This window comes from Chrysoperla carnea, chromosome 1, assembly GCF_905475395.1.
Source record: "Chrysoperla carnea chromosome 1, inChrCarn1.1, whole genome shotgun sequence".
Classification (NCBI taxonomy): Eukaryota; Metazoa; Arthropoda; class Insecta; order Neuroptera; family Chrysopidae; genus Chrysoperla; species Chrysoperla carnea.
This window is the reverse complement of record NC_058337.1, coordinates 38,933,637-38,952,476: the sequence shown is the minus strand read 5'-3', so window position 1 is coordinate 38,952,476 and position 18,840 is coordinate 38,933,637. Positions and strand designations below refer to the sequence as shown.

The following is an 18,840-nucleotide window of genomic DNA, read 5'->3' as shown; positions in this document are numbered from 1 at the left end:
AAGATATTTTTAAACTGTTCTCATAATACTAATTTAAGAACTTTTAATTTTTCAACACTTTTCTACGAAATTTGTTGTTGTTCTTAGCCACGTTGTTGTTGCAGGGTATCCACGGATTACGGTAACCACGGGAGCGGAATTCCTCACGAGTCGAGCTATAGTTATTTATATTACTTTAAAGTTTTAACGATTTCATAAAATTTTGCTTGCGTGATCTATCTACCTTAATGTGCAGTTCTAAAAATTATTTAAGTTAACACTATTCGACCACTTCAAATCAATTCTTTACGGAGATTTCTCCTAAGTACAACTTCATTTGGTTATGTTTCCAAAAATATCTTTATTAAATTTATTTGGAGTATTAAGTATATACAAAACATTATCTAAATCTAGACATTTGAAATTGTAAAATTACTACTTGGAGTAATAATGGGTTAATACTACTTCAAAGAAATGGGCATTTTTCGTCATACAACCTGAAAATAAAAAAAAGCGAAAAAATTTTTTCAATGTTTTCTCCTTATCGGAAATTATAAAACAATTCCATGTTTTGAAGTTAAAATTATTTTTACAAAAAGTCACTTATTTTATTTATATTTATCGATAAATTTATGGACAAGCTGTTAAATGAGCATTGTCGTCAGGAACACAATGAAAAAGTTAGCAGTAAAAATTATAAATACCCTTTTTTGATATAAAATTATTTTCATGAAAAAACATTGATGTTTTTCTATTTTTTATGTTTTTATTACCTACATTATTTTTTTGCTTTTATTTCCGTGTATTTTAAAGGAATTTTAATTTGAGAAATTAAATAAAAAAACAAAAAAAAAAGTAATAAAAAGATACTCATTTTAAATAAATAAAAATACAAAAAAATTTTTATTGAAACTACACATTTACACTTTGTATTGTACTAAAATATTTTCGAATTTATTTTAAAATAAAATTGAGTAAAGAAATCCAAAAAATAGAGCAAATAAAACAACTATAATGGAGGTTTGTTTTAAGACTTTATCTTGCCATTGACGATTTTTAATACACAGGCTATACCGCATTGTTGAAAACGACACTGAATTGTATAACGGTACCCAATACATAGGAAATGCCCAAAATAAGAAATCATCAAATTTTTTTCGTATAATATATGTAAATCGATTCACCAAGTCCCTCATCTGAAAAAACAAATTTTTTTTATAAAATTAGATTTAAATATTAATAATTTTTGAAATTAAGAATTTCTGTAACTTGTAATATTCATTTTTGTTAGAATGTATACCCTTGGGAACGCATAATTAAAATATTTTAAATTAGAAATAATAAAAACTCATCAATACTTCACTAGACCGGTTTCGGTTACATCATTCTTTATTCTGATGGGGTACTTTAAGTACCTAATCGAAACCGGTCTGGAGAAGTATTAAGGAATGTTTGTTTTTTTAATTGTAGGTTCTAAAGGGAATATGTTAAATAAATAATAGTTTAAAAAAACTAAAAAAACACGCTTTTATAGCAAATCGAACTAAAAACTTAGTTCGAAAACATTATATGAAATGTATCAGGAATATTGAGTTCAAAATTAAGGTCACAGACAATAATAATTTACCTCAATATAATTGTACATTGCTAAATCACAAATAGCATGTGCATCTTCATGCCTCCGTCTTGTGAACTCTGGCAATACTTTACTAATATTCATATTATATTCTTCTAACAACTGATCCAATAATAAGCAATCTTCCATTCCAGCATTCATACCTTGCCCATAAAACGGGACCATAGCATGGGCAGCATCTCCAATGATGATTGCACGATTTCCAACATGATACGGTTTACATTTAATAGAGACTAATGGTAACGCAGTTGCATTAAAAAAGTCTTTGATTATTCGATCTTCGCCAATGAGTGGTATCGCATCAGGGAAATTTTTTTGAAAAAAATCCATTAGTTTTTCTGTTGTGTCTAGCATTGCAAATTTTGCAAATGGCATAAACATTGTAACAGTCCATGAATGATCTTGATTTGGTAATGCAATCATCATGAATTCACCTCGAGGCCAAATATGCAAATAATTTGATTCCATTTGAAACTAAAAACGAAAATCAAATTTGAAAATTTTTATTACGTCATGTTTAGAGTTTAAGTTATTTAAAAAAATTTCGAGAAATAGACTTTATTTTATATGATCCTGAAAAAAAACTGTTCAATATTTAAAAAGAGCCCATTAATGGCCTTAAAATTGCCCATTCTATTTCGATTAAGGTCATGTATATAGAATTTTCTGAGCATTTAGAGAAAAGTATCTGATTTCACTTAATAAAGTTAAAAATCTTTGAAAATATAAAATAAAGCGTAATATTTAATTACTTTGCCTTCGGAATCGGGTGGAATACATAATTCCATATATCCATGTTCAATATACGTTTGACTAAAATCAAATAATGGCATTTTCATCATATGTTTACGTATTGCAGAAAATGCACCATCTGCACCAATGATTAAATCAAAATTTAATTCAATTGTTTGATCCGTTTCCATTTGTCGAAATACCAGTTTCCCATCTTGTAAATTTGCATTTATTAATTTATGATTGAAGAATAATTTTACATTGTCGTATTTTTCGGCAGCTAAAATGGATCATAAAAATCAATATTTAAATTTTTTGTTGAAAATTTTTATATTAAAATTCCGTGCGAACAGTCCTATTTAACACAATGTTTATGGAAGGCTAAAATTATATTTTTTTTAAAGTTGAGCTCTAACTAATTTAGGTAGGCGATTTTCTCGCCTTTTGGCTTCTAATATCACACAAGTAGTAGAAACTAGTGTGAATAAGGCATACAAGTGATCAAAGTGTTGAAATGATAAAACTGTTTTCATTTTTTCAGTTATGTTTCTTTGTAGATATTCTTGGAGATATACGCAAAAAAATTGTAGAGTGAAATCTGCTACTATTGCGTCTATGTCTATGTTATTGCACTTTTTTATGTATCTCAATTAGGTGTATACCTATTTATTATTGCGTTTTGAGGTATGTATTATACTATTATAGAGTTAAAAATAATAGTATTGATTTGTCAAACCGCAATGAATGAAACTGGATATCATATTGATATAAAAAAAATTAGAATCTAAAATTTGATATCCTGCGTTGTGGTCTAATAAATTAAACCACAAATAATATATTTACCTGTTAATAACACCTCATTCAAGTATTTGCGCCCAACAGAATATAAATTCTAAAACAATAAAGGAAAAATTGGCAAAAACTTTTTTTTTTTGAATCTTGTAATATATTGTGATATATTTCGACGGTTATTAGAGTCCTCTTGTACTAAGGCACATACAAACATTTCAGACAATTAGTTTAGTAAACAAAAAAAAAAATAAAAAAAAAAAAAACAAAAAAATGCGGTAAAAATAGTCTCTAAAACTTTTCTCCATGCTGAAATTTAAATGACTTTGTTTTGAAACTTCATTACTCAAAAAACAACAAATTTCTACGTAGGAAATTTATGATTTGTAAATTAAAAAGACGTATTAACTCTACTCATCAAATCAAATAATTCTTTTTAATTTTCCTTATTATCACCATTTTTTTAGGTTCATTAAAAGTTTTATTTAATTGTTGATTTGTCATGCCTAGACTAATTTTATTTAAATTTTTCAAAAAATTTACCTTATTTGTACGTGGATCATAAAGAAGTTCTTGTAGATTACCATTTAATTTATGAATCATACGGCCTGCCATCGGGATCCCATATTCTCGTACCATATGACTTTCTAGACCCACTGCACGTAATGCAGCACGCCCACGATTGGATAATGCCAAATTGATGGATCTTCCTTTAACTAATTCTGTTTTACGAATATCTAACGAAGACAGACAAAAATATACTAAGGAACAAAACAAACTTTTAAAAATTTCTCTTACCATTTCTATATTCATATAATTCTACATTTAAACCACGTTTGGCCAGAAAACATGCACAAAGTGATCCAACCTTTATGAACAAAAATAACATTAAATATTTAAATAGGTACCAATAATTTAAATAGGTTCAATACAAACATACCAATCCACCCCCAACAATTGCAACTTTTGACGGTTTTGTGATACCATTTCGATTAGATTCCATTCTTAAATAATCAATTCAATTGTTTACACTTTGAAAATTAAATAACAAATGAAGTTGTTTGTACGCATGGATTAATTAAATAAAAATAATATGAATGTAATAAGGGGCATCTTTATTTGTAGTAGGTAGGGAAAAAGTTTACTATCCTCTACTTGAAGGTCTTCGAACAGGTAACGCAGTAAAACTAGTTTAAAAACTAATAATTTAAATTTATTTTTTTGAAAAAGTGTAGATATATTAGTTATCAGTACAGTGTCGTATTTAGAGTTAATTTGGTGTTTCATATATAACAAATATTTGCCAAATTCCAAACAAGTGATATTTCCACATCTTGTCGACTTTTTAAAATTAAACACACATAGTAAATAAAATATCTTACTAAATTTTTTCATGTAGAACACTAAACAATCCGCATGCTTTATAGTTTTTATAACAAACTAACTCGACCCGTACGGAAATCTGCTCCCGCTGCTACCGTAACCGAGGATACTCTGTACCCGTGGGTAGCTAAAAAAAACAACATAGTGGAAAAGTGGTGAAAAAAGTTCTTAAATTAGTATTAGAAGAATATATTTTAAAAATGGTTTAATTTGAAATAATGTTTTCAATTTCTATTACTAGACCGTGATTTTTGTCAGAAGCCAACATAACAGCTTGAAAATGAGGGGAATCATGGAATTTTATGAAGGCAAAGCAAATACCTTCAGAGAAACAAAAATTTTTCTTAAAATCTAATATTGAATTTTTAATTTTTCAAGAATTTTTATTTTGAAAACTAAGCGCCTAGAGAAAAAATGAAAAGAGTACTTTTTTGCTTATTTTTATTTTGAAAAAGTTCAAAATTTTGAACTTTGCGCACCCTTGTTTAACTGTCGATTTCAAAACCACCCCCCACCCATTGTTTGTCTGTTGATTTTTTTCATTAACGAACTTGAGCTTTCAAATACCAAAACCCTTCTTAATACCAAATTTAATTCAAATCGGACTTAAAATGCGACTGCTAGAGAGTAATTTACAAACACATAAACGTATAGATAATATATATATATATATATATATATATATATATATACATATATATATATATATTTTTTTTTCAAGGTTCCATCATCAGTACATAAGCAATAGCTCCATTTCATTCGGCAATTCGCTAATAAATTGTCTTTTTTTACCCGACTGAGCAACGCAAAGGAGTGGTAATGTGTTTATCAGTCTATATATGTGTGTTCCTATATGGCTCACTAGAGACCAAACGCGTGGGCCGATTTTGATGATTCAGACGTCAATCCATTTGTCTTAACCTTGGGAGTGATACTGAAGATATGACAGTAATGAAAATTGAATATGGCGACCACCAGACGCCATATTGTGAAAAGAATGTATGTGTGTTCCTAGGTGGCACACTAGAGACCAAACGCGTGAACAGATTCTGATGATTCTGGTGTCAATCGATTTTTCTGAATCTTGTGAGTGCTATTGAAGATATGACAGTAATGGAAATTCAATATGGCGACCACCAGATGTGATAAAGTGAAAATAATGTATATGTATTACTATGTGGCACACTAGAGACCAAACGAGTCGATTTTGATAATTTTGACGTCAATCGATTTTGTTTTAACTTTGTGAGTGCTATTGAAGATATGGCAGTAATAAAAATTCAATATGGCGACCACCAGATGCGATAAAGTGAAAAGACTTTACATGTGTTCCTATGTGGCGCGCTAGAGACCAAACGCGTAGGCTAATTTTGATTATTCTGACGTCAACCAATTTGTCTTAGCCTTGTAAGTGGCACTGAAGATATGACAGTAATGAAAATTCAATATGACGACCACCAGACACGATAAAGTGAAAATAATCTATATGTATTCTTATGTGGCACACTAGAGACCAAATGAGTAGTCCGATTTTGATAATTTTGACGTCAATCGATTTTGTTTTAACTTTGTGAGTGCTACTGAAGATATGGCCGTCTTGAAAATTCTATTTGGCGACCACCAGACGCCATATTGTAAAAAGAAGCCAGTAGACTAAGCAAGTTAAGACGCCTTAACAATCTCGGCTACTAGCCGGTTTCCAATAATAGAAATATTAATATTTAAAATAGAAATAAATATGTTATAATCGAAATAATATTATTTAAAATAGTTATTATTAATAGTTAGTTAAGTGTTACGTAACAATGTATTTATACCTCCCCCCATAACAAACTTAATATTTTATTGACCACTTTCCTCCAGGTAAAAATTTTACGTAATACTTTTAGTTCCCTTAGGCAGAACGCATTTTGAGGTTGATTATTAAATAAATACAAATATTTCCACAATGAAAGTTGGTTATTAATTTTTTATATTTGAAAATGTACTAATCAGAAACCGGCATTATTTTTTATTTAAAATTTTTATTAAATGTATAAACTCATTAGATAAAATGAGAATCATTATTTTAGAATACCATAACGGCAAGATACAAGCCGATAGAAAGCTTTTAGTAGAGATAATAAAAAAGACAGGCTTTCATCTGGTCTTAACGACAACACTGTGATAGGTACCATGTGATAAATACCTACCTATTCTATTTATTTCCAAAGCAGTTTAACTGTATACTTATCTATAACTATGATATAAGAAGAATAATAGAATGATCAAATTACCTTTACCTATGTACAACTTTTCCAGTTATGTCGTTAATGTTAGTGGAGTCAATGTAGTAGGTAAATGACTCATCAGATATCAGTAGATTAATTCACTTAAATTATACTATTTTCCCTTTTATGGCATCTTATTAAAGTGTGCTACCCAGTGGATGGATTCTATACCTCCTTAAAGATTTTCATCGCTCTTCTCTGATTAGGTTATCCGTACCAAACTTGATTCAGATTATCAGGTGATGTTTATTTCGATAATTGATGTTACGGCATCAGCATTGCACATCTATTATCGTTTAAACTAAGCTTCTACCGATAACAGTAATGACAGTTGTAATTTAATAAGTTGAAGAGTGCGGGTATAGTCCTAAAAAGAAGGGTCTCTAAATGAAAGTGCATGATTGTTTCAGATATTTGCACTTTAATAAACAAAAATTAATCTCCAGGTGAAAGCGATTAATGCCGCCTCGAAATACATGCCAGAACAAATTTTTCATTTTTATATCAGCTAATGTATGCGTATTTTGAAGGAAATCATGTCTAAACGAATTATAAATTCGTAAATGAGAAATTTGATGCTAAAAATTTAAAAATAGGCATGTAAGTGTTTGTAGCCCTAATTACAATACATTTTTCGAATAAAATTTCTTGAAATAAAAAATTACTTCTTCTAAAATTAAAATAAATTCATTTACCATTTGCATTATTTTTAATCAATGTTGCTTTTTTTACTTAATTGACTGTAGTATATTGCCTTATATAAAAATCGTAAATATTTACCTAACTTAAAAAGGTTTTTATTAGTAAAACTTTTTAAAATATATTTTAAATAATGTGACAGCTTATTGCTACAAAAATGAAAAAGGAATGTTCACTTTTTGAAAAGCACATGATAATACAGAGGAGGGTGAACCCTTTTTCAAACATTAAACAAATTTGTAAACGAATAACTTAACGCAAGAAATATCTTAAAACACATTAAGGCTATAGCCTATGGAAATTAAAGAAAAAAGTACACTGTCTTTGAAAAAACTGCTAATAGAAAAAAAAAAAGAATTGGAAACTATCTATTTGGGCATCCTTAAAAACATATTTCAATGTTAAGATTTTTAACCAAATACTCACTTTTGTCGGTTTTTCCTATTTATCTTAAAAACTAAAGGTTCTATGAAAAAAAGTTTCATACAAAAGTTGTAGATAATTATCTATTATTATTCGAAAATTATTGGAGGGAGGCACGACCCCCCCCCCTGCCCCCCGTAAGGGCGCCTATGTCTAGACCCACTGCACGTAATAGAGCTAGAACACGATTAGCTAATGCCAAATTGACTGTTTCACCTTTAAATATTTCTGTTTTACGAATATTTAAGAAAAATAGCCAAAAATATTAGAACAAAGGAAACAACTGTTGAACAGCAGAGTTCCATTACTTAGGTCATATTTCCTCCTCATAAGATGCTTCTTATAAATTATATTTTCTATTAAACTGAAATTTTGTGTTTTGATTTTTTCGATACTACTAAAAACATTTACTTAACATTTATTCAATTCTCAAATAACAACTCAATATGGAGGAGCTTTAGAGAAGCACCGCGAAAATCCACGACACAAAAAAGGAAAACGGAACTAAGAAATTAATATTTTAAGTAAATAAGGTTGTTAAAAACGTTGGGACCATATCACCCGGTAAACTGTTGGCCATTATTCGCGGGCATCGGTAGAATGTGAAAAAAAATTTAACGAAATTATCATTTTGGCCGGTATATCAATTCATAAATAACATTTAATATTGCGACAAAGTATACTCTGTCAGCCAATAAGCTTTCTTAACAAAATTCCATCGTGAAAAAAAATTGAAGGAACTTATCATTTTGGACGATATATCAGTTCATAAATCACATTTAATAATGTGGCAAAGCATCCTATGACAGATAATAAAATTTTCTAAAGAAATTTTCATCGTGATACCGAACTTATCCGAACTTAAATTATTCTTATGGTATAAAGTCTATCCTTTTTAACTTTGTTCATAATCTATAGTCCTTTGTTAAGATTGTCGGATCAAAATGGACAACATATCGTAGAGTCATTATTTATTTATAATTGAAAAAACAGATTTTCACTGGTGGAGAAATTCAAAATAACGGGATCCTAACTAACTCAATATTGTCCTTGTTTACTGTTGTATCTATACTGTTGTATGTAAAAAATTACTCAGTAAATTTTCCGTTTATAACGGAAAATACATATATTGATACGCGGAAAAATAGTGTCAAATCGATTTAAATTGGTTTAATTCTACCATTAAAATTTTCTTAAAGTGTTTTTCGCATTAGAGTATAAACAATTAATTTCAAGAAGTGAATAAATTAATTATTTTGTGTGTACGGTTTTTGTTTGCGGAAAACCTCGGAAAAATTTTAATCGAATGGTTTAAAAAAAATTATTTTTTTAAGAATATGTCGACATATCGTCTAAAGCTCGAAAACCAATTCAAATCGACTTGAAATTTTTTTGTCGCGTACGTTAACGTGTATTAAGAAATTTATGGCTTGATTGTACAAATTTTTGGATATAGTACCTAATCTTGTTTCCTTTCATATATTTTTTGACTTAAATAGTCTGGTATTGATGGAAATTTATTTTGAACAGCTATCCCAGTGAAGCTTTTTTTCTACAAATTAACAGGGCAGAAGGTACCAACAGCTATCTGTCCATTTTGTTTAAAAATTAAATTTTGTAATTAAGTATAAAAAAATATATATTATACAAGTTCTTACGCATGTCTTGACATTGCTTTAAGAATTGGGATTTTGTGTCTCGAATAACTTTGTCGACAATAAATAGGATATTCACTTCTTACATACGATATTTTCTACCATCGCAATAAAGATAGACACTTAAGATTTATTTTTTTGTTTTTGGTTTTAGTAACTTGATAGTTAAAGTGTGGCAAATTTAGACATATATAAATTTTGATGTCACGAAGGACTAGATTACTACTATACTAGATTCAAATGCGATCAAAATAACGAGTGAGAGTTGAACTGAAAATAATTTTATTAAAATATCTTTTTATTATTTATTTCTCAGTATCAACGCATAGTTCAATCAATTTATGATAATTTCTCTTTCTTCTTTTGTCATACTACGAAAGATAAAAATTACTTTTACAAACAGAGAAAATTTCTTAACAGCAATGTAAACTGTATTCGTTCACATATAAAAGTAAAAGATGTAACGAAGAGCCGCGCCGAACATGAAATGTTAATAATAAAGTTTTCAAATTGAAGACAAAAATAGATTTTTGAGTAGTAACTCTTTACTATGACGCCATATCAACATACCTATATAATATTATTATATCAGAATTTGTATGTCGCTAGTATCGAAAACGTTGATTACGACGTCGTCAGCCATACATTTTTTCTTCCACGTAGTGGTAGTGGTGGTGGTGGAGATCGTTTACACATCGAAAATTTTCAAAAGTAGTTCTTCTTGGCAGCGGAGATCATTGGCACGGTTGCGTCGCATTTTTGGGAGGGTTGTTGTTGTCGTTGAGAGAGTGTGGTTCGAGATTAATTCAAGTTTCGACCGAAAGTGCGGGAGTGTGGTGTTGTGTGCAGGAGAGCCAGCCGGTGAATGCGACTCCAAAGTGTGTACCCAAAGATCTCATAATAACTACCACTGCCATGAATGTTCGATGGTTATTTCGGAACATAATTTATTGTGTGTTTCTTGTGTTTATTATTGTTAATTTAATTAGTGATGTGAATGCAGCTGTTAAAAAGCCAGCCGCTGCTGCAGCTTCCTCAACGAGTGGTGGTGCACACAAAGAGGCTGTTATTGAGGAAGTTACCGCCAAACAGCTAGAGCGAATATTAAACGAAAAGGATTTTGTGGCTGTGTATTGGTGTAAGTGTTGAATGCTCAACTATTTTCTGTGTGAATTGTTATCGGATTATTCACAGTCTAATCGTGATTATTTTTTTCCCTTAGTAAAAATAAAATTATATTTATAAAACTTCATGGATTATGAAACTTTTGGCACGAATTTGGTGTTTCATTACATATGAAATCATTAAAAATATTCAAAAAAAAAAAGTACTGTTACTTTCATCGTTAAAAAATATAAACTACGAGCGTATATTTTATGATTGTTGGAAATTTTACTAGAACACACGCAATCACAAAATATAGGTATTTAATTGAAAAAACAGTTTATAATTGAATTTGATGTAGAAATTTACATTACCATGGCCATGGGAAAAATAATAAAGTGCTTTTTCAAACACATTTTATATTATTGTAACGATTGCCAAAATAATTTTTAGCACACAGTATAAGAGATAGATCGACCTGGCTCGACGATTGAAAAGTTATTCCGCCCGCATACAGAATTAATAATAAAACTATTTAAAAAATCAACTTTGTGGTTTAAATATAAATTATATCAAAGTATATAACAATCAAAGATAAATTAATTCGGTGATTTATAAGAAGGCTATCCATAAAATTGAAATGTTAATATAATTTGGCAGAATTCTCAATTAAATATGACACATATAATTACAATTTAATCAACTCTAACCGAATTAGATTGGTAATAATTATTTAAATATTTCAAAAAAAAATTCTTTCAATTTAAACATTCAATTTAAACCAAATGTCTCATATTCTACAATCGAAATTAATTGAATATTTCCTTAATTTTAAGGATGTGATTTTAAGGAAGAATTTTAAGGATGATTATTAATAAGCATGTCATTAATTGAATCATTAGATAAATTAATTACTGATTTGACAAATGGCATTACCAAATGAATATTTGGCTATTTAAAAAGAAAATGAAAAAAAAAATTAATTGCATCATTTTACAAGCTTATTTATAAATTAAAAGGAAAAAAGAACAAATTATTGTGTCAAATTTATTTATTGTTTTTTTAAATTTTTTTTTATAAATAAACAAAATATATTTTAAGCAATTTAAGATAGCATACAGGCCACAATAATTCGTGATCTCTGTCAGTAGTGTATTAAACGTCTTCCCCGGCAGACATGTACACCTATCTCCTAAAATGGTTGCCGTATCCCGATGATATCCCACTATCTCATCTCTCTGTTCGATGTGTTATGTTCATACGATTTAAACGAGACTTAATAAATAGTCGGTTGTTAGACACCGAAGCATAACAAATATATTAAGTAGCCGAATAATGTTGTATGCTTTATATATATTCGCAACAATAGTTTATTTATAAACTATAAATTTAAACGGGAATTGCAAAACAGTTACTAAAAAAATGTCTATTAACTGTATAGTAGTTGATTTTGGTGATGATGGCAAACACAAACAGACTGGCTTTTGTGACTAGATTTTATTGTTTATAAAAATAGTTTACATTTCTTGAGACAATCAATTTATATATACTTCACTTACTAATTTAACTTATCTAGTATTCATATTCTTATAATGAATGGTTTTGCTATTTCGATTGACCTTGAAAGTCTTTTAAACATAATTATATCCACTTATATAAACCATACATTTTATGAATGCCACATGAGTTATACTGTGTATCTATTTCTGTCATTTAAACAATAGTTTCATCATTCTAAATTAATATAAACCACATCAGTGAGTTCTGAAAAGCCTGTTAAGTTACCCTTAACATGACACATAAGACTTAAACGTCTAATAAATATCAGAATCGACGTCCCAAATATGATAGGCCTGTTCCTAAAAACAATATATTTAACATAATTCATTCATAAGTCATTCCCATATATTTAACATAAGAATGGTAAAGAAAAAACCGTGACTAGCACCATGCATGTATTTAGATGAATACAGGTATCAATACTAATACAGTCAAACCTGGGTAAGTGAGAAAACTCTATAAGTGAGAGTAATAGCCAGGACCCGTCATTTTAAGCTCCCAAAACCTCTATTAGCGAGAAGTAGACACCTTTGTAAGAGAGAGTCGTTTTTTCCTCATGGACCTCCGTAAGTGAGACTGCTACTTATCTATACCTCTATAAGCTACAGTCGAGCTTTATTTATTTATATTATTTAGGAGGAACTATAGCTACAATTTATTAGATTCGTACTTGCTGTGACTTGTTATTGCTGCGTACCTCTATAAGAGAGAAACGCTACCCATGTACCTGCATTAGCGAGAATCTCGGGTTAGTGAGAAACCTCTATAAGCGAGAGATTGTGCTTCCTTGAAGTCTCGCTTATCCAGATTTGACTGTATACTTCTGATATGACAGTAATGGTATGTAAATTGATTAATGGAAGTGTTCAAGCATTTCGTACCATACCTATGCCACTGGGACTGCCGTCAGAATTCTAACGATACCTCAATAATTTAAATCGGTTTGTGGATCCAGTGGATTAATTTGATGAGAATGTTTCTTCAGGCGACCCGGAATACCTTCACGTTTCTAACGGTTTTTTTTGTTGTTGAAATCAGTATAGATGTATAGTCTCCATATAAGAATAACATGGTATGCATTATGGCGGTTTACGTTTATAATATCCTGTGCATTGTAGAAATTGGTATGTTATTTATGCCTCACCGTGGTACCCTTCTTATGCCCAAATAAATTTTTTGTAGCCTCGATAATTTTAAGGTTGACGGCTGTTGCTCAAACTCTCACCTCGTGATGGATATGCCAACGGACAATAAAGTTCCTGACAACCAAGTCAACATGACAGTTGTAGTATAATAATAATGTCTAATAAGAGCCTACGTGGCCGAGCGGTCTACGGCGTTAGAATTTGACCGTTTGTCTACTTAGACTTAGGTTGCCGGTTTGAATCCAGGCAGCGGCAGTGTGAGCAATTATAATTAATGAGGGCGGTAGAATTGATCACTTTGTCGTCGCTTGGATAAGAACGAAGTAACCGACTCCACCCATATCAAAATTGTAATTGTAAATATGGATGTAGTTAAAAATAAATAGAGATTAACAAAAAATGATGTGGGTGGCCCCTGTTAAAGGCATATTTGCCAGAGAAACGGAAGTCAAACCTCATTATTATAATTATAATAATGCGATTAACTATTCAAAACTGCGTTTGACATTTAAGTAATATCCCATTGAGTACATTGAGGTATTGTTTTCTTAGTCTTCAAAATCCTTGAAATAGTTCTAACTCTTCCCTTTGAAAGAATATCGTGAAATTCCACACTCAACATGTTTCGTCACGTTTATGAACTACGAAAAACATAATTTACGATGATACTTGGTCTTAATAGTAATGCATTTAGTTCTTCAATTATAAACCATTTTTCTTATTCCTAAAAATGGTCACGGTTTAAATTTTTCCTCTCATTTTAAAGTCTAAAAAATCTGGTGCGATAAAAAAATTTAGTTCTCATTTGAAAGTTCTGAAAGGTTCAGTTGTGCCTCTAGTCCTTCGAAGATTTAAAAATTATCTTTTTCTAAAACACAATGGCAATTTTATGATGGCCTGTCAAATATTTCATTATATTGAAGCTTTGTTCCTCGAGTTATGCTTTTGTAACACTCAAAGTACATGTTTTAAAGCTACTTTTAAGTATTGCCACGGTAGCAACACATCAAGAGGGCGAGATACAAGGTTTTCTACCCTTAAAAACGCATTGCGAATTGACTGAAGTCTGTCTTCTAGGAAATAATCCGAAGACAGACCTCAGCCATTCTTTAAGCCAGAAAATATCCGATTAGTTATTTTTCTATTTTGTTGGTAATGCTTTGAGTGTTTTGATGACATACTGATAATTGTAGAAAAAATTAGGTAATTTCCAGTAAAAAGACAGCGATATAGTATTAATTAAATATTATAATAACTGAACTGTCGGATGCAATCACTCAAGTTTTCTCTCTGGCAAAATAATTTTTCTTTAAATTCGACTAAATTAAATTTCACTTTCTATTTCAATTAAATGGTAGATACCGGCCAGTCAATGCCATAGACATTATTTACATTTTCAAATTAATATAAACTTGCAATAGTTCTCATCGTTATTAAAATAATTTTAACGTTTCCTTTGAAAATTATTTTGTAAATAATGTTATTTTGTTATACAAATATTCTAACATTATTTTATAAACAACAATTTTAATTTCAATATTTTACTGATTATTTCTTGATTACGTAAATTAGTACAATTTTGTGACATTTACACTTTCTTCCTCTTCAATCTTTATTAATTTTTCTAATTTTTCCATAAACAGGCTTAAACTAAAAAATTGAATTGAGTTCTCAAAGACGGTAAATGGATTTATATTAAAACGGATTGCTTTAAGATAAACCGATTTATAAAAATAATGATTCCTGAGTTTCTTGCGTAAAAGATTTAATTATTTAAGTTATTTTGATAATGCTCTTATAATAAAGAACATCGTTTATTAACTGTGTGTGAGATATCAGATTCCAAAATAACTTATTTATTGAGAAAATTACGGAATCAAAATGAAGAGGAAGAAAGTGTAAATGTCACAAAATTCAATTGTAAAAACATATTGAATGAGATTTTCAGCCAAATTAACTCTTTCACGCTTATTGAGCTGTTAGTCATATCATTCAAGTTTTTTCTCTTTATGCCGATTTCCTTATTTCGATCAAGTATACAAAAACAAGTGTGCAGTTCGGAGTCACTTACAGTGTATGTTGAAATTAAAGAAAATTTTAAGACTCTATTGAAGCAACGTTACCTATTGTCCATACTTTGACGCATCTTAAAGTTCTTCGTTATGAACAAACTTCATCGCGGCAAATTTAGCGCATTTCAACTTATACATTCATTACTTCGTAGGAACTAAGCATAACATGTAAAGAAATTATTTTCTTTATATCACTTTTCCTGTTTATTCTTTTATTCCACACGCTCTGTCCATATTTTCCTTTGCGTTGTCAGGATGACATTATTGAGCACTAGTATATCTCTGTCTCTTAGTAGATAAATGAAGGAGATGAGTTTTTCAGATATTTTATTATTAGATTTTTGGAAGATGCCTGAAGGGAAGCACCCGTTGAAAAACAATGAATATAACAAAACCTCAATTTTGGCAAAATCAAATGTTGGGAAAATCACAATTGTTGAAATATTGAATCAAAAGATGGATATTTAGAAAACATATTAACTTACATCGATACCGTTTAAATGTTTGAATGAACTGTCTACTAAAAATTATCGCACTCTTTTAATGGTTTGAAATTAGTTCCATAGATGAGTGTTTTTTTTTACTCTGATTTAAGTCTGCTGTTCCCAATAATACTAAATATTCAGATATAGAATTATACAAAACTTTTAAAGATATTACCTCAAACTATCATGAATTTTATCTGATCTTTCTTTCTCAATATTTGCAATTTTGTATTTCTAAAATGTCTATTATAGTTTGCATAGTGGGTAATGACGTTTCATAAAAAATTGCATTTGGAGTTTCATCCAGTGTTTGGTTAGATATATACAAATTATTTTAATGACATCCAAATCTTCTTCTTGTAATATTTCGATATGATTTATTCAAGTTTAAGATTAAGGTACTTAAAACTTTAAAAAATTTACTTAGGCAAGCTATTTGCATCGCTTGCTTCTTGGCGTTGGCATTATAATCCAAAATTCTTTGAAGTTTTCAAAACTTTGATAAAATTGTCTTAAATTGCTTCTATTGCAAATACAAATTAACGTTGGCTGAAGATATTGTCGTTCAATTGTTCTCAAAAAATTTGAAAAAAATGCATTGAATTGATGTTATCGGAAAACAATATATTATAATAATAATTTCTCTTCGATACGTGCTCAAAACTGAAAGTAGAACGTTTCTAAGGTATAAACTATAAAGTGTAGTCATTACAAGTGCTTTGTAAGTTTCCGTATTACACTTGATTTTTGAGCTAGATCAGTAACGGATATTATCACCTGACTGAGATTATCCGCTTTTAACTTAACAGAAAGTTTTAATGGTTACTTCTTACCGACTCTTTTCACACATTGACAAATTTAATCCTTTTAACCGTGGTAATACCCATTTACTTTGAACATTCGTCCCATCTTATTATGCTTCACACAAGATGTTTTTTAATGCTGTTTGATTTTGTTATCTGATCTTCCCATACATGGTAAAGGAGGAAGTAAACTGTCACTAAAATAATGCTGATTTATGTGTTTATCTAGGACTCTAGAATATAAGATTCATTTGTCGGTTAGATGATTCCTCCAAATATGTCAAAGACTATTCATAGAATCGGTAAATGAACCAATGCAAAATCGGGAAAATTTCCCTATCCATCTTTTAGATAAATATAATTTTCAGTAGAGTCATTTTGACCCTAAAATAAATGAAAAATGTCTCTTTGACCCTTCAAAAACTTAACTGATTAAGATTGATAATAATATTTGTATTGTGTAGGTCGATTTCCTTTATATGTATTATTTTTTAAGTCTTATAAGGCCTAAGAAGTCTATTTTTATCAGTTTACAAAAAAAAAAATTTCTGATTAATCATGATGACAATAATTAAGCACGTCATGGTGGAGATATTGCTCTTAAAAATATGTGTGATAATTCATATTCGGAATGATGTTGTAAGAGGTTGCTCTTATATTTTATTAACTCTGATGTTTTAAGAGATTGCTCTTACGACTAATTGACGTCTTGAAAACCATTTTCTCACAAGGTCTAGAAAAATGTGCCGAAAGCACATTTTGTTTGTTTTTAAGCTTACAAAAAATTGCAAAAGTTATAAACAGTTGAAGATGATAAAAAAAGGTATATCGATTTTCGCCAATATTTATTTCATAAACTATAATATTTAAAAAATAAAAAATAAAAATATTCTTAAATAATATTTTTTAAATATTAAAAAAATTTGAAAAAATTATGGTATTTTTTGAACCCTTTAAAGAATTTATTACCGGAAATTGATTTAAATTAAAATTTTATGAAAAATTTTTATAGCCCAGGCAGGTAAAAATACCCTCCTATAAAAATGGTGAAAGAAATTTTGCAATTTTTCGCCTAACCTGGGACCTAGATGTGAAAAATGAAAATTAGAAAAAATGAACAGGATTTTCGACAAATAGTACCCAGGGCAGGTAGAATATTAATATCTATAACGTATCCAAATTTCGAATCGATTTAGTAAAGGGTATAATCGCAATGCTTGAAATTCAATTGTAACTTTAACCATTCTTATCTGGAAAACCGATTTTCTTTAAAAAAAATTTTTCACCAATAAATATTTAAGAAGATTCTTAAAAAAATTATAAAGTTTCACGCCAATCAAAAATTTGTACATAACAGCCTTAAAATTAGATTTAAATGTTGTAAAATTTAAATGTTTAAAACAATAAATTTTAATTTTAAGTAGGTATTTTATATTTTAAAATCGAAATATAAATAGGTCACAAAAAGTGTTCTGATTTTGCAATTTACTGAATAATAATAAATATACAGTCAATGTCAAAAACATATTTATAAATTTTACAGATGCAAGAAGTTGTGTAACATGCGATAAAGTATTAGAGGAACTCGAAAAAATCGACGATGACACAGATACATTTGGTGTTGATTTTGTTAAAATAAACGATAAACGTTTAGCCAAACAATATGGAATTAAAAATTTCCCAGCCCTTACATATTTCCGAGAGCGTGAGCCAATTATTTATGAAGGTATGTTAATTGTAAACACATTAAATTTTTTAAATTGCTATATAGTATAAAATCTTATGAACAATTTATGAAAATATTCTAACGTTCTGTTGGTTCCTAATTTCGTCATAGTTGGCCATAAGATAAGACTTTTGTTTCCTTACTTGGGAGGTAGCTCATCCGTTTTCGAGATTTTTGACCTAAGGATAATTTTTTTTAAATATTGATTGAATCCAAAACGGTTTTTAAAATAGAAATTTTCTACTGGTCTGGTAATATGCACAATATTCAATAACAAGTCAAGTATTTAATAACAACCGGTTAAATTGTCAGAAAAAATTTCCAACCTTTCAAGTAGTCCAAGGCCCAATATGTTGAAAATGATTGGGTTACAACCCAA

General features: G+C 29.3%; 2 protein-coding genes across 5 annotated transcripts in view; one reads left to right on the top strand and one right to left on the bottom strand.

The window, feature by feature from the left end:
* Positions 1–938: 938 nt before the first annotated feature.
* LOC123304938 (kynurenine 3-monooxygenase) lies at positions 939–4,177 on the bottom strand. Its single transcript, XM_044886497.1, has 7 exons — positions 4,077–4,177; positions 3,935–4,004; positions 3,680–3,873; positions 3,191–3,239; positions 2,368–2,627; positions 1,607–2,089; positions 939–1,175 (listed from the first exon to the last, which is right to left on the bottom strand). The coding sequence occupies exons 1-7, from the start codon at positions 4,137–4,139 to the stop codon at positions 939–941; spliced, it is 1,356 nt and encodes a 451-aa protein (XP_044742432.1). The 5' UTR covers positions 4,140–4,177.
* A 6,007-nt stretch (positions 4,178–10,184) lies between these two features.
* LOC123305679 overlaps positions 10,185–18,840 on the top strand; it is a 31,375-nt gene continuing 22,719 nt past the window's right edge. For all 4 annotated transcript variants that reach the window (XM_044887463.1, XM_044887464.1, XM_044887462.1 and 1 more), the window contains exons 1-2: positions 10,185–10,704; positions 18,279–18,461. In XM_044887463.1, the coding sequence (XP_044743398.1) occupies positions 10,482–10,704; positions 18,279–18,461 (406 nt within the window). In that variant the 5' untranslated portion in view covers positions 10,185–10,481. The remainder of the gene's footprint in view (positions 10,705–18,278; positions 18,462–18,840) is intronic.

Excerpts from the sequence above, each read along its gene's own strand:
- LOC123304938 (XM_044886497.1), bottom strand. The coding sequence starts at position 4,139 with ATGGAATCTAATCGAAATGGTATCACAAAACCGTCAAAAGTTGCAATT. Across the intron at positions 2,628-3,190 it reads GAATGAGGTGTTATTAACAG|CTGCCGAAAAATACGACAAT; the intron begins GTAAATATATTA and ends GATCCATTTTAG. Across the intron at positions 2,090-2,367 it reads CACCCGATTCCGAAGGCAAA|TTTCAAATGGAATCAAATTA; the intron begins GTAATTAAATAT and ends TTTCGTTTTTAG.